This window comes from Crocodylus siamensis, chromosome 12, assembly GCF_052110815.1.
Source record: "Crocodylus siamensis isolate JL-2025a chromosome 12, ASM5211081v1, whole genome shotgun sequence".
NCBI classification, from domain to species: domain Eukaryota; kingdom Metazoa; phylum Chordata; order Crocodylia; family Crocodylidae; genus Crocodylus; species Crocodylus siamensis.
Window position 1 is genome coordinate 22,398,395 of NC_143406.1, and position 26,448 is coordinate 22,424,842.

The 26,448-nt window shown below is 45.8% G+C and overlaps 1 protein-coding gene across 3 annotated transcripts in view; it reads right to left on the reverse strand.

Moving 5' to 3' along the window:
* CREBBP (CREB binding lysine acetyltransferase) overlaps nucleotides 1-26,448 on the reverse strand; it is a 182,032-nt gene that overhangs the window by 16,923 nt on the left and 138,661 nt on the right. For all 3 annotated transcript variants that reach the window (XM_090024768.1, XM_090024767.1, XM_090024766.1), the window contains exons 22-27: nucleotides 24,903-24,980; nucleotides 24,337-24,404; nucleotides 3,954-4,104; nucleotides 2,641-2,787; nucleotides 2,062-2,175; nucleotides 1,357-1,522 (exon numbers count right to left, since the gene is read on the reverse strand). In XM_090024768.1, coding sequence (XP_089880894.1) covers nucleotides 1,357-1,522; nucleotides 2,062-2,175; nucleotides 2,641-2,787; nucleotides 3,954-4,104; nucleotides 24,337-24,404; nucleotides 24,903-24,980 — 724 coding nt within the window. The remainder of the gene's footprint in view (nucleotides 1-1,356; nucleotides 1,523-2,061; nucleotides 2,176-2,640; nucleotides 2,788-3,953; nucleotides 4,105-24,336; nucleotides 24,405-24,902; nucleotides 24,981-26,448) is intronic.

Sequence of the window (26,448 nt, forward strand, 5' to 3'; positions counted from 1 at the left end):
GGTTTCATGAGAAAAAATGACGGTTAAATAATTCTGATGGACAATATTGATGTTTATTTTAAAGCATTTATTTAGATTTTTTTTACTGATTTAAATTTTCAGGATTGTGCATTTTAACTGCCCACTGTGACACTTGCAACTACTGTAGGAACCGCTACCAGCTGAGCGGCAGAATTGCCATCAGTCCCTGCTCCCCTTGCCCAAACTCCCTCATCCATTTGTTCACTTCCTATTCCTTTGTTCCCAGTCCCTTGGCGTTTTCTGGAAGTTGCAGCCCAAACCCCTGTCCTTACAGACTCCATCAGCCATCATTTTTCTTGATTGCCCCTTCTACATAGTTTTGAGGCAAAAATCAATGTTTATCAAAGTTTACTGATAAAAGTCAAATCTTGCCAAGCCTATAAACTGTGTTTAACTGTATAAATTCAGACGCAATACAGCATTTCTATATAGTTCTTTCAAAAGAAAACACTTTAAATCGGAAGACACAAATTCCCAAGCAATCCTCTTACTTGAACCACATGACAAAGCCTGACAAATTATAAAGATTATACTATTTCATAGCTTTAATAACTGCTATTTCTGCTCAAATTATGAACAAATTACAGCTTTATACATAAAAAACGTATGATTACTTAAACATCAGGAAATAAAAAGATCACCTATGTCACTTTTACATTACACTAGAGTGCACACACATTTTTTGTAGATATTATTAAAAGAAAACAAAAAGTGTAAACAGCTATTTGGACAGATGCTGCTCAAGTGTCATATTCCACACACTGCAAGGCCTCTAGGAGGGATTATTTCCCTTACAAACCTTAACAAGCTATGCAGCTCTTTCCTTCTAAAACATGAAGAACAACTGCATTAAAGAGCCTTCAATTGTTTGTTCTTACTTAACTTGCTTCACTAACAACAAAGTCTTCCTTAGCTGTGCAATTTTGGGTACAGCAGGGGAACTCCATGTAAACATATATGCAGCCTAGAATTTGCAGTTGCGCAATCTGGTCAAATCAAAACTATCTTTGGCTGAAACTCAAAAAGCACTTCTCCAAATTCTCACTTTGGTTTTCAACCCCAGGCTAATCAGCATCACTCCTATTCATAAAAAGACCAATTAAAAAAAAAAAACTCACATTTTTACTCAAAATTAGCCAATTTTTTTTGCTCAAATGTTTTAAAAACTGCCCTTAAGGCAAAAAAAAAATCTAAAGAATTTCAGCTTGAATAGTAGCTAAGCATAAAAATATTTATAAAATGTTACTATCGCTGCCACTTCCCTTTTAGTGCAGAAGAATATTAACTAGGCTAACAAACACTAGAAATAATTCAGAAAGTAAAACATATACAAACCTTGTAGTCATGAATGATCCTCTCAGCAAATGCCTTGTCTAGCATCTTCTTATACCATTCTTGCAGACGTTTGGGTTTGGGTATTTTCTGATCAGGAGGATGGCAATGGAAAATATAGTCATCTCCTTCACTTGGGGGACAAGCCCAGATGTGACCTGTCACATACCTGCAGATTACATACAAAACAGAGTATTTTTAATAGCATCTATAAAAAAAATCCTTTGCTTTATCTATGCACAAATTCAGCCAAATTTGAAAGTGAATTCAGACTCCTTAGTTTCTCAGTAAGATGCTGGATAGCATATGATGATAATATTTCCTTTGTGCGGAAGAGATGGGAATGTGCCTATGATCTAATTATGAAGCCTTACTTTTACATGAACTGCTCATGTACCTCCTTCCTGGTTCTAGTGGGTGGAAAGAATAAGATGAAAAGTCAAAAGGTTAGGGGAGAAAAATTCTCTGGATGGGACAACACTCCACGCTTACTAGTTAAGAAATCTAAACCCTACCTCCATTGTAGAAGTGCACGTTCCATAATTCTTTGAGGGAAGGTAAAAGAGAGACCATCTTAAATCGTATCTGCCTCCTAACCCCAAACTACTCAAAACACAGCATTAGTCACCCCTCTATGTAGACTAACCATATGGTTAAAGTGACACTGAATAGAGCTTTGCAGAGAAGAGCTCATCAACTTGCACTCACCCCAGTTTCTTCACGTATTCCAGATATCCAATAAGGATTTCATGATAAACAGCTGTTCGAAGGCATCGGGGCCGGAAGAAATGAATACTATCTAGATAGGATATGTACACACGCCTATGGGAAAAAATAAATATTAATTTAATAAATGCATTCCAAAAGAGTTGCTTTGCAGCAGCCCAACTGGCCAGGGATCTGGAAATTAGACATTCTAGCCAAATTTGTCGAGCAGCAGCATTATTTGCTGGTGTAAGGGGGAAGGAAAAAAAAAAGAAAAAAAAATCAATGTTACAAAGGTTACAGGAATACAAAAGTAAGATGCTGTCAACATTTCACATTTTATATAGCATCTGCCAAAGTAGGCTGTTGTCTGTGAAAGCTTATGCCTTGTTGAACAAGTTGGTCCCTAAGATGCCACCAAGCCCTGCTTCTTTCTAGGCTTACAGTAATACTATACTGCACTGTGAAGATGAATGCATCTCCAACCTCCACACCTAAAAATACCTATAGCTATTCCGTACTTGTTTATAATCATAAGGAATTTAATTAGCAACAGGCACTAGAATGGAAGCAGATATGTACCTTGTGTTTGGAGGTGGACAGTCAGAGCCGTATTCCTGTACATGCATGCCAAAGAAGCACACATCCACACCATCTATCTCCTCAAAAGCAAACAGAGCCTTGGTTCGATAAGGGAAAGATTCTGACAATTCACCAGAATCCACAAACCTGCAAGAAAGGGAAGAAACTTATCAACCAATTAAAATTCTATCAAAATCAGAAATACCCTTTTACAAAGTTATTGTTGATTCTGCAGAAACATGCCCCAGAAGTACCATCTGGGGCACACTGTACATTTTAAAGTTGCACCCTGGGAATGCAAGGTCAGATTGTATAAAATCTGATGGCAAGGAAAGTCTTCCCATATAATTAACCTCTGACCCAATATACGCTGCAAAGTACAAAACATCTGCAGAAATTGTCAGTTTCTAAATAAATGATAGTTAGCTATAACACATTTAACTAAGTGAAACAGAACCAACATTTTGCCATTCTTAAAAGTTTAAAAATGTCCTGTTTATCATGAATTGCCTGTTTACTATAAAGACACTTCCAGAAGCCAAAGTAGATAGATAGAAAGAAGAAAGTTAAGGAAGGGTTACTAGGAGTTGAATTTCTCCTGAATTGGACTAAATTCTTCCCATTATTTTCCCCCACCTCTACACAATTTTAACAATACAAGGTTTCAGTGTTGCATAATCCAGGGCTATCCAACTTCTACGCCTCAAGGAGCCACATGCACTGTGGCTGCAGTGTTTCTCCCCCTAGGGCAAAGGCAAGAAATGGAAGCCAGAGAAGGGAGGCAAGAGCCTAGAGACTCTGGCTACTATTGCAGCTGAAGAGATGGAGAGAATTGCTGCAGAATGAGAGCTGAGGCAGTACATTAACCTCTGTGGGCTGCATATGTCTTGTGGGATGCCTGAATAATATAATATTGCATTTCTTTTTATACAATATTGCGGTAGTTGGCTGTGTTAGTCTAAAGTCAGGCAGAAGGCAGGGAAGAATTACAGTAACACCTATGAAAGTTTATGCCTCTCTGTACCAGTTAGTCTCTACGGTGCTAACCTCACTCTTTTTTTAACATAACAGATAAGGTGTCATGAATACATTGAAAATTATAGTTGCCAAAAGGGACACTGTAATTTTATGGTACATTTTGTGGTACAGCATCTTGTTTTTATTACCCATTGAATCTGTTAAACAATTCCCAAAATGTCAATACCTTGCAAAATGTCTCTAAATAAACACCTATAAGTTTTACTGCTTTTTGGCAAAGAGAAAACTGTGTAAGAAAGATTGCAAAACTGAAGTTTGTAACAGATGAAGCAAACCTGGATTTCATTCCTGGCTTCACTTCTACTGTCTTATCTGAACTGGCTACCACTCTGACGAAGACCTCTCCAGCTTCAGGGTGGTTCTGTCGCCGCAGAAATTTGTTTACTCTGTCTTCTAAGTGGTTTCCCAAACGGGTAGTTTGCAGCCCTAAGAAAGGAGGAAACCCAGAGGTTTGGAGAATGTTCAGAGAAAGTGATGCAGTCAAATCCTAAGATCAGACAGATCTTTCTAGCTTACTCTTTCTGGGATGCAACTATAAACCTCCCAAAGTTGTTCCTTTAATTTCTATATAATAATTTAAAATATTACTTTTTATACCTAAAGTGAGAATACACCTCCTTATCCAAAGCTTGAATACATGCAATTCTAATAAGCTGGCTAAAAACACATGGAAAAAAAAAATCACTGAGTAAATGGGCTAACAAAGGAAACTTTACATGGTATTTTTACATTTGTAGGCTATTTTATAAATACTGCAAATGTTTTTCTAGTAACAAAAACACTCATCTGGCATCTTGACAGAGATTACATCAGTTTATGAATCTGGCTTGAAGCCACACCTTTTCAAGCAAAGTGAATACACAGAAATGAAAAGCCCCATGACTTCAATGGAGAGCTGGGTTTTTTGTTTTTAAACAGAGCATTCATAGTTTGACTGTACCTGTAACCTGCACACTAATAAATGTACAGATACTACTTTAAAGGCTCATGTTCATGTTATGCATTCCTGATCTATTAATTCAATTTTTACATTCATGTAACTAGAGAAAGTTAAACAACTGTGAAGCACACATTATAAGCAGACAGATGAACTTTATTAATAAATTCACAACAAATTCTTGAGAACTTTGTTAAGATACATTTCGAAGTACACACTGTAATAATATGGATGTACCATGCTGTTTTTGTAATTTTCTTACCAAAAAATCTACCAGTCTCTCACAGTGACAGCACAATTTATGTATGCATTCCTGCAGTCACCCATTCTTCCCAATATTTAATTCTAAGCTCTTCATGGCTGCCATCATGCCAGTAAGCAAGACTGTTGTGCATCTTTTTTTAAATAACCATCAGACATTTACACAGTGCTGCAGCTAATTATGCACCCTAAAGAGTAAGCTGAGCAGTAAGCACAGAGCAGCTGCTTTGTGATGAGCAGCTTAAATGTGGGACTGCCTTGAAGAGGTTTTTCTCTGTGCTAATGACTTAGGGTGGCTGACTGGTGCTACAGCAGGGGTGGGCAAAATACAGCCTGCAGGCCAGATCCAGCCCACCAGGCCATTCTATCCGGCCTACAGAGCCCCTAAAACATTTAGAAAATTAATATTTATCTGGCCCTAGCTGCTTGTCAAGGATGACAGAAGTCGGGGCAGTAGGACCCAGAGAGAGTCAGCAGCAGAACTAAACAGCCGCAGCAGCAAGTCCAGCTCGGCCCTGGGCTGGCTCCCTCCACTCCCTGGAGCTGGGCTGGCTCCCTTCTTTCCCTGCTTGAGCAGTGCAGCCCAATTCCATACAGCCCTTGGCAGCCTGGACCCCATGCTCCTACTGCCCCACTCTAGGCCCCACTGGTGTTGGCCCCACACTCCCACCTGGCTGTTGTTGTGTGCTTTGTGCACCTGCTCGCTGTGCCTTCTCCCCCCTCCCCACCTGCTATAGCCATCCCCCCTCTTCCCCCTGCTGCACTCCAGCATCATATGGTTCCCAGTGCAGTGCTGGGACTGCAGAAGCAGCTGGGACGTGGTGTCAGAGGGGCTGTGGGGGCCAGGTGGGAACAGAAGTGCAGCAGTGGCAGATGGGGGACAAGTGGGAGCATAGGGTCCACACCAGTACCCCAGGGCCAGGAGCAGCAGGAGTGCTGGTGGGGGCTTTGCCTGCTGTGAGGGAGGGGGAAGAAGAATAGGTTGTGGTAAACCCCTCCCCCCCCACGCAAACCACAACCCTTCCCAGCCACCCTCCACCCACTCACATCCCCCCCACAAAACCCATCCACACCTATCCACCCCTTCCACAAATCCCACGTACACACCCTCCCACCCACACAATATACAAGAGTAAGATTTCATTTTAACCTATTATACTAACACCTCTATGTACACTACACAAACACACATAAATCAGGACAAAAGTATTTTTTGAAATCAAATTAATGAATGTTGTAGTATATGTTTGATTTTTACAATATAATTTGGTATTTTTCTGGTTTGGAGATGGCAAAACCCCTTGCTGAAAGGACTAATTCCGGGGGGCAAGGGGAGGGACTTCTGGTGCCAAAGGTCAGGAGTTAGGGGCAGGACTTCCAGTCCCAAGATGGCACCCAGGGGGTGGGACACCTGCCAAGGGGTGGCGCACTTGATAAGTGGCCCGTTCCCCAAAATAATTGCCCTTCCCTGTGCTAGTGTTGGCTTACTGCCTGATGTGTGTTTGTTTGTTTGTTTTATTTTAATTTTCCACCCCGTTATCCCCCCGCCCCCCACCTTTCTTTCTCTTTTTTTGTTCTTTTCTTTCTTCTCCCCTCTGAAGTTACTGGGCTACAAGGCCTGCTCTGAGCGGGACTGGTTTAGCTAATTGAGGACTGAAGCTAGGCTAGGCAGCCCCCCATGAGTGCAGTGAACAGAGGGTAGCAAACAGAGAACACGTTAATGGAATGAGGGAGCCAGGGAGCAGCAGGCTCTGTTTGAGTGTGTGCATAAGGGTCCAGGTACGGGTGTTTGGCATGCAGATTCTTATGATGCGTTTTCCCCTCTACCCCACCACGCTTTTTTCTCTTTGCAGCATAGGTGATCTCTAGGAAGAAAAGGAGGCATACATGGAATCAGATCAGCTATTGTGACCACTGCACCAAGAAGGAAGAGTGGTGGTCATTGGTGACTTCCTTCTTTGGATGACAGAGGCACCAATTTGTTGTCTAGATTTGGGGGGCCTGGGAGGTGTGCTGCCTGCTCACAGCATGATTTCAGGATGTCACAGAGAGAGTGCCAAAGCTCATCCATCCTTCGGACCACTACCCCTTCCTGCCTGTCCATGTAGGGACCAACGATATTGCCAGGAATGACAATAAGCAGGTGGGAGGTGACTGAGATACTTGGAAGGAGGCTTAAGGAGCTTGGAGCACAAGTGGTGTTCTCATCAAATTCTTCCTGTGGAAGGCAAGGGTTCAGGCAGAGACCACTATAATCTGGAAGTGAACATGTGGCTGAGATGGTAATGTTGATATGAAGATTTTGGCTTCTTTAACAACAGGAGGATATTCTTGGGAGGAGGACAACTAACTATCAAGAGTCAAGATCCATCTGACAAAAACAACGAAGAACATCACCGGCTGTTGTGCGGCCAACCTAGTAAGGAAGGTTTTAAAACTAGGTTCCATGGGGAAGGATAACCAGACCCCTCCATCTACAAAGCATGCAGTCCATAGGGGAAAGGACTCGAAGAAGCAACTTAACTCTGGGAAAGGGCCAGAGAGCTATAGGACTGCACCAAGTGGTGGAAAAGAAAATGTCAAATTGCAAAATGCATCCAACACATGTATACAAATGCAAGAACTATGAGGAATAAACAAAATAAGCTGGAAACTGCAGCCTGTTAAGATGACTACTGGCATCACACAGACCTGGTGGGACAGCTCTTTTGACTGGAATATCAATATCGAGGGTTATACTTAGTTTTGGAAGGACAGGGTGGAGTTACCTTAGAGAAAACATAGTAGTGTTATTTTATATGTCAAACACACATACACTTGTTCCATGGTTCAAGGGGAGGATGACAGCAAAGCAGAATGTATTTGGGTGAAGATGAAAGGCAACCAACAGCATACCTACAGGCTGGGGAACTCCCTTCTTGTCAGTGCAGAGGCAGAAAAGGATCTTGGAGTCATTATTGATGCCAAAATGAACATGGGCCGACAGTGTGGGGACGCGCTCAGGAAGGCCAACTGGACCTTGCCATGCATCCACAGATACATCTTAAGCAGGTCCAAGGAGGTGATCCTCCCCCTCTACACGGCACTGGTCAGGCCACAGTTGGAGTAGTGCGTCTAATTCTGGGTGCTGCACTTCAGAAGGGATGTGGACAACATGGAGAGGGTCCAGAGGAGAGCCACCCGCATGATCGGGGTCAGCAGGGCAGGCCCTACGAGGAGCAGTTAAGGGACCTGAATCCGTCCAACCTCCACAAGAGAAGGCTGAGGGGGGATCTAGTGGCCATTTACAAACTGGTCAGGGGGGACCAGCAGGCATTGGGGGAGTCCCTGTTCCCCTGAGCACTACCAGGGACAAGAAATAATGGTCACAAGCTGGCAGAGGATAGATTTAGGCTAGGTATCAGGAGGCCCTACTTCACAGTCAGGGCGGCTAGGATCTGGAACCAACTTCCAAGAGAAGTGGTGCTGGCTCCTATCCTGGGGGTTTTTAAAAGGAGGCTGGATGAAAAACTTGCCAGGGTTGTTTGACCCCAGTACTATGTCCTGCCATGGCAGGGGTTGGACTTGATGATCTGCTCAGGTCCCTTCCGATCCTACCAACTATGAAACTATAAAGATGTCCAGGAGCACTGGGTGCTTCTTAAGGGCACAGTACTGGAAGCCCAGCAAAACCTGTCCCCACATGATGCAAGCATGAGGTGAATGGCAAGAGACCAACATGGCTGCAAAAGGAAAGGAAATTTTACAATACTTCAAATACAAGAGGAAAGCATACAAGCAATGGAAAAAATGAGCAGAACAAGGAAGTGTACCAAGAAATAGGAAGAACCTACACGACCAAATGAGGAAGACAAAGATAAAAGGATGATCTGCACCTGGCAAAGGAAGCTAAAGGACAACAAGAAGAGGTTCTATAAGTATATTAGCCAGAAAAGAAGGACCAAGGAAGCTGTGGATCCACTGTTAACAAGTCAGGGGGGACTCCTAACCAAAGATGCAAAGGCAGCAGATCTACTCAACAACTACTTTGCCTCAGTCTTCATAAAAAAAATTAAGCTGCAACCAGACACCTAATAAGGAGTATCTGGATAAGGACGGGTGGCAAGTTGAGGGATAAAATAACAAAAATAAATGGTCAGAGAATTTTTGATGGTTTTGAATGAATTCAAGTCAGCAGGGCTGGATGAACTTCATCCCAAGGTTCTGATGGAACTGGGAGAGGAGATCTTGGGGCCCTTAGTAGTGATTTTTATGTAGTCGTGGACTAGAGGACTGGAAAAGGGGCAATATAGTGACCCTTTAAAAAAAAAGGCAAAAAGATGAACCTGAGGAACTACAGAATAGTTAGCCTCACTTCAATACTTGGGATATTACTAGAACATATCCTAAGAAGTCCACTTGCAAGCATATGGAGTAGGAAGGGCTGATTATAAGCAGCCACCATAGATGTATGAAAAACAAATCGTAGCAAACTTGTATCTGCTTGGATGGATGAAGGGAATGCTGTGGATATAGCATATCTGGATTTCAGCCTGGCTTTTGGCAAGGTCATATACAACCTTTTTAGAAACAAATTACAGAAATGTGGGCTAGACAAAACTACTATTAGGTGGATAGATAACTGCTCAATAGCCACAAGCAAAGGATAATTATTAAATCGGTCCATGTCAGAATGGCAGGAGGTTTCGAGTGTCCTGGGCCTGGTGCTGTTCAATGCGTTTATTAATGATTTGGATGCTGGCATAGAAAGCTTCTGGAGCAAGTCTGCAGACAACACAAAGCTGGGAAGGACTGTAAACACGTTACAGGATTCAGAAGAATCTCAACAGGCTGGAGAGCTGGGCCAGAGCTAACAACAGAATGAAGTACATAGCAGACATACACAATGTGCTAAACCTTGGAAAGAATAATCAGAAGCACAAATACAAAATGGGTAACACCTGGCTGGATGGCAGCACCATGTGGCTCCCGGCTGCATTGCTGGACCGGGAAGCACAGAGTCCGCGACAGTACTCGGGGGGGCGGTGTGTTCATAGGGTGAGTCCCACACATGCACCCTACCATATACATGCACCCCACCCTCGCACAGCCATCCATGCAGACCCCCACACACCCTCACACCCCAGCCACCCTCCCCCCAAAGCCCCTCACAAACCCCATACCCCACATACCCACATGCATAGCCCCCCCACACCCATAGCCCCCCCATCACAATATACAAGAGTAAGACTTCATTTTAAGCTATTATGTACAATCGCCTCTATATACGCTACACAAACGCATGTAAACCAGGACAAAAATATTTTTTGAAATCAAATTAATGAATGTTTTAGCTGTTCACTTTTTAGAATATAATTTGGTATTTTTCTGGTTCCAAGATGGCAAGCCTCCTTGCTGAAAGGAGTACTTCCTGAGGCAAGGGGAAGGATTTCATAGACATTAGGACTGGAAGGGACCTCGGGAGATCATCGATGTCTAGTGGCAAAGGTCAGGGATTAGAGGGCAGGACCTGTAATCACAAGATGGTGACCAGGGGCAGGGCTACCTACACACAGCCCTGGACTGCTTGTGAAATCTCAGTAAGCAGCCCTCCTCCAAAATAACTGCCAGTCCTTGTGATACTGCCTTTCTACTGGGCACTGGTTAGGCCGGGGTGGGCAAGATACGGCCTGCGGGCTGCATCCGGCCCATCAGGCCATTCCACTGGCATGCAGGGCTCCTGAAAATTTTGGAAATATTTATCTGCCCCTGGCTGCCTGTCAAAGATGACAAAGCACCAAGGGCAGTAGGACCCAGGGGGAGCCAGTAGCAGTGCCTAGCAGCTGCAGGGCCCACTGGGCCCTGCCCCATGGCCTACCACCTGGGGCCATTCCTGGCTCCCTCCGCTGGAGAGGAAATTCAGATAAGGAAGGGGTGGTGGGGGAGGACTTTGGATGATCATCCCAGTCCTCAGGGCCAGGCCAGCTCCTGCTGAATCCGGTGGTGGTGGTGTTGCAGCCAGGAACTAGGTGGTGCCAAAGCGGTGGGTGGGGGGTGTGGAGGAGTGGTGGTGGTGTGCAGGAAAGCGGGGAAATGGCGGCAGCAGGCGGGTGGGGGTCATGTGGTAGGAAGCAGGTGTGTGGAGTGCAGCGACAGCTGGGCAGGAGGGTGGGACCTGCCTTGGCAGGGGCCAGAGTGGGGTGGCAGGAGCACGGGGTGTAGGCTGGCCAGGGCTCTATGGAGCTGGTCCAGTTTCTCCCTTTCTCTGCTGGTGCAGCCTGGCCCTGCTCTATAGAGTCCCTGCCAGCCTGGGCCCTGTGCTCCTGCTGCCCCACTTTGGCCCTGGCACACAGGCTCAGGTCCTGTGCTCCTGCCCAGCTATCACTGTGCTCAGTGTGCCCACTCACTGCCACTTACCCCCATCTGCTGTCATCATTTCCCCACTTTCCTGCCTGCTGCCACTGTTCCTCTCTACCCCACTGCCTGCCACCACGTGGTTCCCGGCTGCAGTGCTGGCACCATGTGGTTCTCGGCCGCAGTGCCAGGCTGCAGGACTCAGCAGGAGCTGGCCTGGCCCCCGCAATTCTCGGCTGACTCCATGCAGTGCTGGCTGGGCGGATCCAGTTCCTGCTGCGTCCCTCAGTCTCTGCTGTGCAGCTGGGACATGGAGTGGGGGGGGGGGGAAATGGGGTAGAGGGAGAAGCAGCAGAAGACTGGCAACAGTGGTTGGTGAAGTGGCAGCAAGTAGGAGCATGGGTACAGGAGCAGCAGGAGCATGGAGCTTGGGCTTGGAGGAGCATTGGTGGGAGCTCTGGCTGCCACAGCAGTGCTGTGGGCAAACCCTCCTCAAGACATGCCACAATCCTGCCTGGCTAACCCTCCCCCAACAAACTCCATACCCACCCACACCCCACATGCTCCCCACCACATACACACACACCCATACTCCCTACACATCTATGCTCCCACAAGTGTGCCCCCCCCCCCCACACCCACAGCTCCTCCATTGTTTCATAGTAGCTAGGGTCAGGAGGGACCTGAACAGATCATCTAGCCTGACCCTCTGCCACAGGCAGAAATGAATGCTGGGTTCACAAGACCCCAGACAGGTGATCATCTAAACTCTTTTTGAATTTACCCAAGGTAGGGGTGAGGACCACTTCCCTAGGAAGTTGGTTCCAGATTCTGGTCACCCTAACTGTAAAATATTGCCTCCTGATCTCTAACCTAAACCTATTCTCCATCAGCTTATTGCCATTGTTCCTTGTCACCCCAGGTGGTGCTGGGGAGAATAGGGCTCTTCGTATTTGCTGATGATCTCCCCTGATGAGTTTGTACGCAGCCACCAGGTCCCCCCTCAGCCTCCTCTTGCCGAGGCTGAACATGTTCAGGTCCCTCAGTCTCTCCTCATAGGGCCTTGTCCTGCTGCTCTCTCACCAAATGGATGGCTCTCCTCTGAACTCTCTCCAGGCTGGCCACATCCTTTTTGAAGTGCGGCGCCCAATACTGGATGCAGTACTCCAATTGTGGCCTGACCAATGTCGCATAGAGGGGGAGTATTACCTCTCTGGACTGCCTTGAGATGCATCTTTGGATGCATGACAAGGTATGGCTGGCCCTGCTGGCTGCGGTCTGACACTGGTGGCTTATGTTCATCTTGAAGTCAATAATGACTCCAAGATCCCTTTCCGCCTCTGTGCTTTCAAGAAGGGAACTCCCCAGCCTGTACGTATGCTGTGGATTCCTTCTCCCAAGGTGCAGCACCCTGCAGTTGTCTAAGTTGAACCCCATCCTATTCTCATCTGCCCACTTTTGTATCATAGAATCATAGAAGTAGGGTTGGAAGGGACCTTGTAGATCTTCAAGTCCGACCCCCCGCCTGGGCGGGACAAAAGACTGGACTCAAATGAGTCCAGCCAGGTAAGCATCAAGCCTCTTCTTAAAGATCCCCAGGGTAGGAGCCAGCACCACTTCCCTAGGAAGTTGGTTCCAGCTCCTAGCTGCCCTAATTGTGAAGTAGTTCTTGCAGAGGTCTAATCTAAATTTACTCTCTAATAATTTGTGCCCATTGTTCCTTGTCATGCCAGGGTGCGCTAGGGGAAACAGTGTCTCCCCTAAACCTTTCTGGTCCCCCCTAGTAGTAGTCTGTCGAAATCTAGTTGCAGCCTCTCTCTCCCTTCGAGTGTGCCCACCTCGCCCCACATCTTAGTGTCATCAGCAAACTTGGACAATGTGCTTTCAACCCCCTTGTCCAAGTCATTGATGAAGATGTTGAAAGGAGTACTTCTGGGGGGCAAGGGGAGGGAATTCTGTTGACAAAGGTCAGTGGGGTTAGGGGGTGGGACTTCTGGTCCCAAGATGGCAACTAGGGGCAGAGCACCTGTCATGGGTGGGGAGACCCTTGTGGCCCTTGACACCCTGCCAAAATTCAGTAAGCGGCACTCCAGCTCAAATAATTGCCTGCCCCTGGGTTAGGCTCATCTGGAATAGTGCGTGCAGTTCTGGGCTCCAAATTTTTACAAGGACGTGGAGAAGTTAGAGAGGGTCCAGGAGGTAGACAAAAAAGATAAGGGCTTGGAAAGCAAGTCATATGAGGAGAAGTTGAAGGAGCTAAGCATGTCCAGCTTGCAGAAAAGGTACTTAAGAGAGAACATGGTAACAGTCTTCAAATACTTGGACTTCAAATCCTTTTCTTGATGAGGGAAGAAGAGGGAAATCACTTTTCTTTCTTGCTGCAGAGAGAACGATGTGGACTGGTGACCTGAAGTTGCAGCACAGTAAATTTAAATGGGATATCTGGAAGAACTTCTTCGCTGCGAGAACAGTAAGGTAGTGGAATAGACCAGAGGTTCCCAACCACCGGGCTGCAACTTGGTACTAGGCTGTGAAGGGTTAGCTGTCAGGTCACAGCAGAAGCTGACCTGTTTGGTCCTGCTTGGACCCGCCTGTCTGTCCAGGCGAGCAGCATCCACTGCTGGCAGTCACACGCAAGGTTAAAGCTGGGTGGCGGAGCAGCCCCCAGAGGGAGGCAGCCGGCTCCATGTGCTCCGTCTCACTCCCATCCTGGTCCACAGTATAAAAAAGGTTGGGGAGTACCGGAATAGACTACACAGGGAGGTTGTGCACTCTGCATCACTGGAGATGTTCAAGAAGAGGTTGCACACCTAGACCTATGTTCTACTATGGGTACTTCACATGCTCTGGGTTCTAATGGTCGCCCCTGTCTCTCCCTCCCGCCCCCCCACCTTTCTGCTACATGTCAGGGTGCTTTTAAGTTTTCTTCAGAGGCACTGGATGCTGGCTACAGCCAAGGCTGTGGACTTTGACTGGGGTACGCCAATGCTTCTGCTGGGAGCGAAGTGGGAGTTCCTGGCTAAAGGGCATTACCTCCACTCACAGTCAGACAGACTGCCATACTTCGGGTCAGGAAGGAGTTTTACCCCGTGATCCGATTAGTATGAACTATGGGTGGTTTTGCCTTCCTTTGTAGCAGGGGGAGGGGGTGTGATTCTCTGCCTAGGACAGGTGTGGATAATTATTTTGACTGGAGAGCTGCTTAATGAGTTTTCAGTAGCTGTAAGGGGCCACAAGGGTAGCCCCGCCCTTGACAGGTGCCCTGCCCCCTGGTTGCCATCTTGGGACTGGAAGTCCCACCCCATAACCCCCGACCTTTGCTACCGGAAGTCCCTCCTCTTGCCCCCAGGAAATGCTCCTTTTGGGAGGGAAGGATTGCCACCTTGGAACCAGAAAAAAACCAAGTCATATACTAAAAGTCAAACACTCACTAAAGCAGTGGTCTCCAACCTTTTTAGTCAGAGATCACTTTTGGAATTTAAGAGGAACCAAAGATCTACCTTCTCCACCCAAAGCAAGTAAGTTTATGGGGAGGGGAAAGAGACATGGGGGGGAAGCAGGGCAGACTGAGGCCCCAGCTCTAGCTCCACTTTCTCCCTCACCACGGTGTCAATCTGCACCTCCCCCCCGGCTATCCCAAATAGCAGTGAGGGAGGCGCAAGACCTGCACAAACAAGGTGGGGCATGCAGCCTGGGACGGTACAGGGGGCGCCTGGGCAGGGTGGGCTGCAGGTTGGGGCTGGGTCAGCGTTGGGCTATTCCCAGTTAAGCTGTGCTCAGACTGGGCAGCTGCGGTACTAGGAGTGGAGCCATGGAGGGGCCTGGCTCTACTCCCAGCGCTGCAGCTGCCCAGCCTGAGCACACCCCAGCTGGGAAAAGCTTGATGCTGCTGCAGCCCCAAACCACCCTGCCCCGCCCTATGTACAGACCCAGGGGAACACACCCTCCCGCACACCTCCTGGACGAACCACTTGTGGGTCTGTCCCCTGTCCCACCCCTGTAGGGCCCCACTCCCTATGTAAGAGCTGCTGCAACTACTGGTGCTGCCTCATGTTTGGGGGAGGCACTTGCCCCTCCCCCCCAAACTTATGCGCAGCAGACTGGGCTTTGTGGCCCGATCCCCACTGCATGTGCTCCCCTGGCCCTCTGCTCCTTCCCTCCCCCACTGACCGACCTGCTGGGCTGGTGGGGCACGCACACACACGCACGGCCCCTGCAGCCCAGGATCAACTTCAAGAGGCTCTGGATTGGTGACCACTGTACTATAGCATATTTTAATTGTACCACAAAAAACATTTTTGTCATAATTTGTTTGCATAATATTTAGTAGGTAAAAAAATAAAGTCTTACTTTTGTATTGTGCGTGTGGGAGGTGTGTATGTGGGGTGTATGGGGAGAGTGTATTTATGTGGGGGGTTTGTGGGAGCATTGTGTAGGTATGTGCAGACCCCTCCTTCCATGGTGCACAGGCCCTGAATGGAGGCAGAAGCATGAGCAAGTGGGGCAGTCAGGGCACTGGTGCTGCTCCCTTGCAGTGTGTGACCCCAGCCAATGCTGTGCACTGGGGAGAAAAATGTAGCCAGGCTGGCCTGCCTCCATTGTGCGTGGCTCCCTGTGGCACACGTGCAGCGCCCACACTGGTGTGCGACCAGGGGAAGCCCTAAGCCATGGCGCTAGCTACCTTCCCCACACCCTGCTGTGAAGGTCCCAGGACTCAGCTTTAAATGGAGGGGAGCCCCAGCCTCTGCTCCCTTTGGAGTCCTGGACTCCATGGCAGGGAATGGGGAAGGCAGCTGGCTCTATCATGCAGGGCCTCCCCTGGTGGCATACAAGTATGGGAACTGCACATGCGCTGTGGGAAGCCCTGTGCAATAGAGGCAGCCCATGTATGTGGCTGTCTCACTCCTGCCCTCATGGGCAGAAGGGCTGGGTGAGGTACAATTAATTTGTGGGTGCTCGTGGGCTGGATGAAAGTGCCTGGTGGGCTAGATCTGGCCTTCAGGCCATATTTTGCCCACCCCTGACATAAGACCTCATGCACATATATTGACAATATTTTATAGAGGCAAGACTCTGGATGTCATTGTTCCTCTGCTTTACTTCTAACAGGTTAGGGTGTTATGTCTGTGTTACATCAAGGTTGACAGTAGTCATACGTAAGAGTTTAAGTTACAGATTGTATAGGATAGTTTGGACAGGGATGATCCTGCCTCAGGTGGGAGTTGGACAAGCTAACCTCTGGAGGTCCATTCCAGCTCTACTTCTCTATGATTACATGAAATGTCGACACTGTACTGGGAGTTTTACAGTTTAAAAAGACATAGTCCATGCCCTAGTGAACATACATATTTGAAAGAAAATAGCAGATAAAAGCTCCCAAGTACAGGCCTCAACCTTTACACCTTAATATAGTGTTCTGCCACAATCTACTAGAATTCTGTAGTCATGACATCACTAGCAAAACACACTTTAGAACTTCATTATGTATGAACCAATCTGACTTCAGCAATTCTTGGAGGAAAAACTGTTACATTTCCACTGCCATTGATAGTATACTGAATGAAAATGTGGAACACCCATACATCATATTGCAGTGGGCTGGATTTGAGTCAATACTGAAAATTCCTTTTAAATGCAGTATGTGTGTCAACTTCTCTCAGAGAAAATAGAAAAAAAGAGACTGAAATCAGTTCCATTAATTCAGTTTAACAAAGAAGTATATCTTTAGCTAATTTTACAAATTATGTTTTGTCCTTATATTTACTTCTTCATTGTTAGCTCCACTAAGTAATACCCAAAGCCCTTCAACGTAACTCCATCATTACGTGCTACTGCACATGAAGTATTACAAACTAAGTAAAAGTCTAAATTAACAGATGCAGACAGTATAATTATTAGAGATGCACCAACAGAAATTTTTTGGGCTGATACTAATGGCTGATACCAATCCAATTCAGATATGCAGCTGGGCAGCTTGGAGACCAGCATTGGGCTGGTAAGACTGGCGTGGGGGAAGGGGCTGGGGGAGGGAAGGGGCAGATAGAGGCCTCCACAGTGAGGGAGGGAGTGGGACAGAGACAGGCGTTGCCCAGGCAGGGCAGGGCGGGGCATGGGACAGAGCTGCAACTCATCTGGGGAGCAGGAGGAGAGTAGCTCCCACCACTGTGCACATTCTGGGAAGGCACAGGGGGGCCTGTGCCCCAGATCTACGCATAGGACAGATCAAGCTGGCGCTCCAGGTTGGGATGGTGCTAGACTCTTCCTGGTGGGGGGGCTGGGCTGGGATCAGGACAGGCAGTGGTGGCACTGGGAGGGAGGCATTGAAGGGCTGCAGGCACCCCAAAATTCATCATAGCAGCCCTAGTCCCCAGCACCACTATTTGCCCTGAGTGTAGCTTGACGCAGCCTCCGCTGGGAAGAGCCTGGTGCCAGGTCCCAGCCCGTAGCGGGAGCCTGCCCTTGCCCCATGAACAGATCTGGGGGCACATGCCCCCCGTGCCCTCCCGAGGTGTGCGCAGGAGCTGCCCCCCGCTTCAGGATGAGCCGCTTGCTGCTCTGTCCTGCATCTGCCTGTCCCACTTCCTCACTGCAGGGGCCATGATCTGCCCCACCCATATCCCTTCCCTCCCCCTACCGCTGGGCCGCACTCTTCACTCCATGCATACTGCAGCTGCGTGCATGCACAGGACATTTATCAGCCACATTAATCGGCCACATGAGGCAAAACAGACAATAGCTGATATTGTTAATTTTCCCTATACTGGTGCCAATCTGATATGGGACCGATGTATTGGTGCACCTCTAATAATTTTGTTGACAAGAGATTGCCTACACAGATAACAACTCAGCAGCAACTGTTGCATTTTTATAGAATGCTAATGCTTCATCCACTGTAAAACACAACTCGCATGAAGTAAATATTCTGCATATCCTTAAAGCATTAAGATTCTTTCTGTTACTAAGCTACTGTATTTTGATTCTTAGCTGCATTTAACATCATTACTATAAAAGCTACACGAGGAGGCTGCAGCTTTTTTCTAATGTAATCCTTATTTGAAGTTGCAAAATGGATCCAATACCTATTACAGCATTAGCATTTTGGGTGCCCTTAGTAGAGGTGCACCAATATATTGGTTGCCTATCAGATCAGCACTGATAAAAAGACAAATTACATTATTGGCTACAGGCAACCCTCAGACTTACGAGATGACTGGTTCCCGAAAACCTCGTCTTAATCGAAACGCTGTAATTTGGAACTGATTTTTCCATAGTAACAACGTTATAAAATCGGGGACTGGTTCCTGAACCAAGGCCCAATGCCCTATTTTCACCAAAAATAACCCAGAATTTTGTACTCAATCAATTATAGATGGAGTAATACAGCTACATTAATGTATTTATATTGTAAATAGCAATCATATTGATTTGGAAGGACTTCTTTGAGGTGACTTTGCTGGACTTCTTGAAGGGCTCTAGGCTGGACTTTTTGAAAGGTTCTTGGCTATTGTCTTTTCAGGAGTTTTGGTTGCAGGTTTTTCTGGTGTCTTGTCTCTTTTCTTAAAGAAAGTGACCAAGGAAGTTTGGACAGATGTTCTCCAGGGAGATGGGCAATGCAGTGAGCTTGTTCACTGGTGCTGCGTGGTGTTGGATCAAGCGTCAAAGTCGAAACTAACGTCATAAAGTCGAAACAGGGTGTCAATTTATAAATGCTGTAAATGCTGTTCATTGTAACCCAAAATGTCTTAAGTCGAGGACTGGCTGCATTTGCACTTTTTGGCTGTTGTAGCTGATAATGTTTACCAATAATTATGCCTTCTGGCCAGGGCCCTGGACACCTGCAATCCCTTTTCCCAGTGGGGCCCCCAGATGCCTGGGTTCCCTCAGGAAGTGGCAGGTTTCCCCTTGCAGGTGAGCAGCATTCTAGCCTGCTTTGGGCTGCTGGGAGCAAGATGCAAGGGGCTGCACATATGCATGTGACAAGGAATGCAGTCAGAGCATGGACATCAGCTCCCTGCAGGTAAGTCTATGGAGGGGAAGGGGCATGGAGGGGGCAGCTTGAGGCCCCAAAGTGAGGGAGAGAGGCGGGCAGGGGCACTGCTCAGCCAGGGCAGTGCATGGGACCAAGGACTAGGGCCGGGGGCAGAGTGGGATGGAACCATGGACAGCTTGTCCAGAGGGCGTGTGGCTCCCTGCAATTGCGGGAAGTCCCCCCCACCCCCCCGGAGGGTTTTGGGGAGGGGAGATTATGTGTCCTCCCAGATGTAGGCAGGGTGGACGAGTTACAAGCTGTGGACTTGGGGCTCTCTGCTCTGCTGCCCGTCCCTTGAGTACTGCACACTGGCTGTGCACTACCTGCCCGCCTGGCAGCAGTGGGGACAGCTAGTTGTGCCTCTCTCTGCCGGGCAGGCAGGGTGCATGTGGCTGGCGTGGGGCTCCCTGGGCCAAGGCATCTTGGCAGTAGTGGAGCACGGAGCTGCTGCCAAGTGCGGAGCACAGAGCAGTCACTGCCAGCCCACTGGGTGATAAAAAGTTAGTGATCCAGCCCCACATTCAAAAAGGTTGGACACCCCTGCTCTAGATTCTGTGATAGCACTGTAGAATAACTGATTCTCTACCCCAACTAGCCAAATGAGTGGCAAATGAAGAACATGCCTCCACTACTATGCCCTTCAGTTTTCAGAATATTCTAAAATTATTTTTGTAAACACAGAATTAGATACTGTAGTAATTAATGACCATTGCTCAAGACAGCTTGCATACTGATCCTTCATACTGTTTGACAATTTTGTGGTCAAAGCCATCACCTGTTAAATTCTGGTCTAAAAAGACCTGGAATTCTCCACTAAGAAAGACTGTTTACCAAGCAGGAGAAAACCAAGTAATAAAGGAAACTGAGGATACTTTCAAGAACTGAAGTTACCAGACAGCTAAGGAGAAGAAAAAAGCCAAATGAACACAAATTATTTTCAAGAGAACAAAGGCAGGCAAAAGAGGGGAAAAGAAGATGAACTGAAGAACAAAAGTTACTAGTGTAATTATCTCCCTTCAATAAAAAGTAAGAGATAAACACAGTTATATTAAAGTGCATAATATGTTCCTATTATTCCCATGGTCTCAGGTATTATGGCAATATGGCAGTCTTGTATATGGGATCACATGGTTATGGGGGAATATGTTTAACAAGATTACTTCTATTAAAATTCCAGTTTGAAAAAGTTTGGAAGCCTGGTTTTGGACAACACAACAGACCCAACAACTTAAAACATTACTGAAGAGACTATTAACTTAAAAATGCAATTTTTGAAGTGTAGACTATTTTGCTTTGCACTGTCATGCAAACTTGAAAAGTCCCATTTTATGTACTTGGTTATATCTTATAGAACAAGAAGTGTCAGCTTTTGCCTATTAGGCTACTTAATATATCATTTTAATTACTACACCTTGATACCATAGTACAGGGGTTTTCAACTTTTTTTAGTTTAAGTACTCCTGGTGGCTGGACACTGAGTGGGGAAAGGGAGGGGAAGGAGGAGGGGAGGGGAGGTGGGGACGGTATGATGGAGCGCTGCTGCCTCCCAGGAGCAGGGCCAGGGCGGGAAAGTTCACCAGGCTGGGGTGAGGGCAGAAGCCACACTGGCTATGCCCATGCTGCCTGAGGAAGGGTCACATGGAGACAGTGCAGCACCAGCCTGGCTAAGTGCTGGGGACTCGGGTAAGGGAGGGGATGCAGAGAAAAGGGGGCTGGGAGCTGCCGGGTATCCAGGCATGGCAAGGCCACTGCTGTACTGTGTTCCCCCCTTCTCTCTGCATCCCCTCCCTAGCCCCTAGTCTCCCAGCACGAGGCCAGGCTGGGCCCTTGCACCCTTCACCCACCAGCAGGGAGAACCTCACCTGAGCTTTAAGTTGCCTGGGGCCAAGCTGCCTGGTCTGCAAACGGCCGCAAAGTCATAGATCCATGTAGACAGCCTCATTGGGCAGAAGCCTGGCCAGAAGCTCAGTTCTCCTGGCCTTGAAGCCTACACTGGGGGGTTCAGGGGTGGGCTGGGCCAGGGAGGAAAGTGGCTGGCATGGGGAAGGGGGAAGGATGAGACACACCAGGGCAGCCATGGACCGCATACAATTCTCCTTCAGAGAAGCAGCCACAGGCAGCATAGAATCATTGGGCAGGGCGGGTCCAGTGCATAGGCCGTATTTTGCCTACCCCTGACTTAAGACGTGATTAACCAGGTAATTGCTTCAAGTTGTGACCCCAGCTACATGTTCAACCAATTAATGGCATGATAAAACAAGCAATAAGCTACAAAGTTATTCCACCAAAAATGTGGAATAACTTTGTAGCTTGTTCTAATCATGCCATTAATTCAACATGCACCCAAGTGCTCCCCTATGGCTAGGAGCCCCATCAACTGAGGGCATTGTCAGGTGCGGGGCTTGCTGCAGAGAGAACACTACCACCCCACCCCATGAGATTTGTTGACTATAAGGCTTGCAATACAGGAGGCATCTCTGGTTGTGGGGCTTGCAGCAGGGGTAGTGGGGAGAACACTGTCGCAGCTTCAAGCTCTGCACGTCAAAAGGCTTGCAGTGGGGGCAGCATTCTTGGTGCTGCCCCCATTGCAAGCCCCATAGCCCACATTGGCTGGGAGCTCACCGCAGAGGCAGTGCAGAGAATGCTGCCCCTGTTGTGAGACTTGCAGCTGCAGAGGCCATTGCACAGGGAGTCCAGGATTGTGATCCCAGGCTCTCCCCTGCACTGGTGATAAAGTACAATGGGAACCAATGCGCAATCCCAAAACTATGCATTAGATCTCATTATGTCTTTACCTGCACATGTGGAGGGGCCCTTACAGTTTGCCTTTTTTCCTAGTATGTAGTCTGTTTTCTAGTCCTTTCTAACTACAAAGATTACTAATATTGCCAGCTGCTAGGAAAGACTGAAGCTCCTCACTTATATTAAGTAACAAAGGAAATAATTTATTTTGGCTAACTTAAATCCTTTTTACAATTTAAGTCAAAATAAATTATTTAATGTAACCTTTATAAACAACAGTTTTACAATTTGCTGCTCAAACATCTTTATAAAAGCAGTTCCCATTTACTCTGTCCCCCTTCTAAATAATGCTTTAGCGCACACTGTATCAGATAGCCAACTGAAATCATTTTATCATTACATCTTTTGTATATATCCTACAAGATGTCCACGATTTCTTCATGTTATGTGAAAGACCCTCTCCATAACTTAACATGGGACAATGTTAGGTGATACAGGCTTGCAAATCCCTTTGTGGAGAGATGAATTTCATTTTGTAACTGACAGAGGCATAGATCCTTTTAACTTCACTCCTCTGGTTTAATTTTTTTTTTTTTATTCAGATGCTTAAAATAAGAGTGAAAGATGAAACACGGTAGTGTGTGGAGTGTTAAACATTACTTAACAAAAAACCCCCCAGCAGCATCAAGCTTTTGGGCTCATGTTTTCAATTTTGGTACATTCTGAGAACCAACCATGCACAGAGATGCAGTTCTTTGGGCACTCAAATATGCATTCTCTTAATGCATAGAACAAGTTCTATGGAAAACATGTTCAGAAAAGTTATTTATTTTTAACAGAAAACATGAAGGAACTGTACTAGGTGACCCAATGTCCTCTGCCAAGGAGCTGCCAGGCCTATGTAACATTCTGTATGGTTCTGGAGTTCTACAAAATTCGAAGATCAGAACAGAAGGAGGACTGAATGAGCATAACTCAGAAAAATGACGACAGGTGGTAGGAAACCAATGCAAACTTGGGCTCATTGTTCCGGTCAGCCTTAACATTTGTCAGATGGACAAAGAAACTTGCAAAAAGTCCCAAGGGATGAGAGCTGCCCCTAGCATGGTACCCACCCAGGAATCCTAAAATTTTACTAAGTAAAAAAACCCCAACAACAAAAAACCCTCATAACCTATAACTAAAGGATAAAATAAGTCATGAAAATACTCTTGTCACTATAAGTATTTCAAGCAGGATGCTGAATTAAGAATAAACTTGAAAGAAACCAAACATTTCCAAGTATAAAAATGTCTAGGTAAGGCACCTACCATTTTCTTAACACAGCCTTTGCAGTTATCTCTGGAAAACGGTAAAGAGGAATATCTTACCCAACCACTACCTTGTCCACAATCAGATACGAGAACACATTATTTTTAATCTTAAGATTTTGTACAAACTAGCCACCGATAAAACTGTACCTCAAAACGCTGCTCAGAAAATAGAATACTGAAGATCACCATTCTACATATTTCATTAAGGGTAAAGTTCTGAAAAGTACACAGAACCTACCTAATAGCTGTCATCAAATTCAAGCCAGTGGGAGTTCTACCATTTGATAGTAAGAGTTAAGCTAGTGAAAAGTGCTGAAATTCTCACTTTGTAACTGTTCTTTTCATGAATTATACGAATAAAAAGTTCCTGTACTTACACACAGCCCTTTTCTAGAATTAGTTTATGAATGTCAGATGCTTAAATAAGAAGAGCAAAAGTTAGTATGTCTGATTTATCAACACACTAACTTTATATGCAAAAATCTACAATCTGGATAAACGCACTGTCTTCTCAATCTAAGATTGCTGCTTCCATGGACTGCATGCTACTTAATACCCTTATGAAAAAAGAAAGGACCAACAGAAAGCATGGTGAAGTATGAATGCTGTACCAACGAACTGATTTTGAAACTTGAGATATTCGTAACCATCCCATGAATTTCTTTGACTCCTTGGAAACGCCCATGATCCAAACACCTTACAAGTAAATTTGCAGCAGCTGTCAATTGCTGACAAAGCAAGAGACATTCACTTCTATTTGGAGACTACATACAAACCAGTCTAAGTTTAGTCAGTCATGGCTGTGTTTCCTTTTACTTTGTACCTCAGAAAAATGTATAGAGTCACTGTTTATTTAGAAACTTGGAAAGAGCAGGTCTACATGACAAATGAAAATGTTGGCACACACTAGCACTGTTCAGGCACCCCAATGTTGAAGGTGTCAGGTATTTGCCTGGGGAACATAAAAGGTTGTAGAAATTATATAATGAGGACCATATTTATATTTCTAAAATATAGTAATATTAAAGAGACCATAAACTTACTCTTAGCACTGAATTTGTTCTCTTTACGTGTTCTACCAGTTTTCTTTAGACAATTGTCACAGACAAAGCTGGAAGAAAAAGAAAGACTGCTGAAAATTTGGTAAAAATATGCTACCATTGATGTAATCTACAGCTAAAAAATACAGTTTTGCTTTGCACTAATACCAGTAGTCAGAAAAAAGTTCTTGTATCTACTTTCTCATCTCTTTTATATGACATATGAACAATTTAAGTTCAATCTTAAAAAAAGTAGGCACTTAGGAGTTGGCCAAGTCATTCTGCAGAATATTGTACATGCATTTTTCCCCCATCAGTTATCTGCCTCGACCATTTATTTATTATTAGAAATAGTAATGCAAATAGAGGAAATGCCACCTGCGTAGACAAGCCACACATTTTGGCTAAATATGTTTAAAAAGCATTAACACCACCACCAAAACTGCAGTTCATTCACAGGTGCTTTGCCTCTTTTTACCCCAAAGCAGGCTAACTGTTTGCTAAATCAACAGCAAACAGTTCATATACAGTGAAGAATTTAGGACTAAAAGACATCTAAAACTACTTACCCTAATGGCCAAATAACATCATAATGTAATACACAGATCTGGTGCATCTTCCGACCACATTCTTTACAATCAACAAAGCTGAGAGGAATAGACAAACAAGCAAACAAAAGAGAAAAATTACTTACTACAAAAGGTAAGTCAGTTTCCAGATGGCTACTTTTTAATGACAAAACAAGACTACAGTAAAACAATGATTACCCAGAAAAAATACTTCCCTATCATTCCAAATAATTAATATTCTGGGAATCTGTGCTGCCAACCGAGTAGCCACAGAGAGTCTCAGGGCTGCTCAAGCACCAATGGCAGGAGGGTCGCCGCAGGGCTTCTTGACAGCTCACCAATGGGTGGGCTATCAGAGCCAGCCACTCTGTGCAAGTCAGAGAATCTTCCAGTTAACCGACATTCATAACAGGATTCCAGATAATAAACATTTTACTGCATATTTCTTACGTTCCTATCCTTACATGAAACTTAAGCAACATTTACAAACTGGATATGCTCTGCAAGCATACCTGAGGTACAAATATATTCAGAACATACATTGTCAAAGACTGCCAGAAGTGTGAAAGGCCCTTCGTGTAAACTCCTACTTTCTAGGATTTGTTCCTCAAATCATACACTTCATCTTTTTTTAACAGCATTTCTGCTGACTTTAGCAGGGAATTCAGTCTTCTGGTGTAACCATGGATGAATAATATTGCTCACCTTACTCCTGAGCCTAAAAACTAGTTCAAGCATTAATGAGTAGGCCAGCATATATGCACCAGCTTGTCTTCATGCCCTATTTTTGTCTATAACATTTTTTATTTGAAAGTGGAAAAAACAAACAAACAAAACCCATATCTGGTGAGTAGGACCAGTCCAGATAACTACACTTTTATATCACCACTTGCCAGCATGGGCTTTACATTCATTGCAGTTTTGAAGAGCCAAAGGGGATCTCTACCTCATACTTTTCCAAGATGGGATATCAAATTTTCTGTGCGATGTAGGTAAGAAAAGGGATGGGTTCAGCAAATTAGAAATCCTTCTGATCTCAAACTACCAAACCACATAACTGACTTTTGTGGAATTCCCAAGAGGGAGATGGAAGAAAGAGGCAGCAAGGCTCAAGCAGGTCCTCTTACTTCCACTGGTCAAGCAAACAGCTGAACCAAAAATGAGGCAAGTCTAACTCACCACGAAGAAGCAAATCCAGATCACATCACCCCCTGGAAGATGCTCATTTAAAGGTGCAATGGCATCTGAACCTCTATCACATCAATTGTGCCTTTTGCTATACCACACAGGCAAGGCAGGATACAAAATTTTGGAAATTATAGGGAATCCGATCCCAATCACACCATATTTACCAGTGCAGGAGGAGCCTTATACCAGCAAGTTGAAAGACAGGTGCCCAACAATCAGCTGATTATCAGCTCAGCAGGAACTGTACTGGGGTTCCAAACTCCAGTGAGGTTACCACACACAACCAACCAGAGCCACTCAGTGCAAGGTTTCAAGTCCTTGGCAGGGGAAGCTAAAGGCTGCCTTTTGCCCAGGGCAA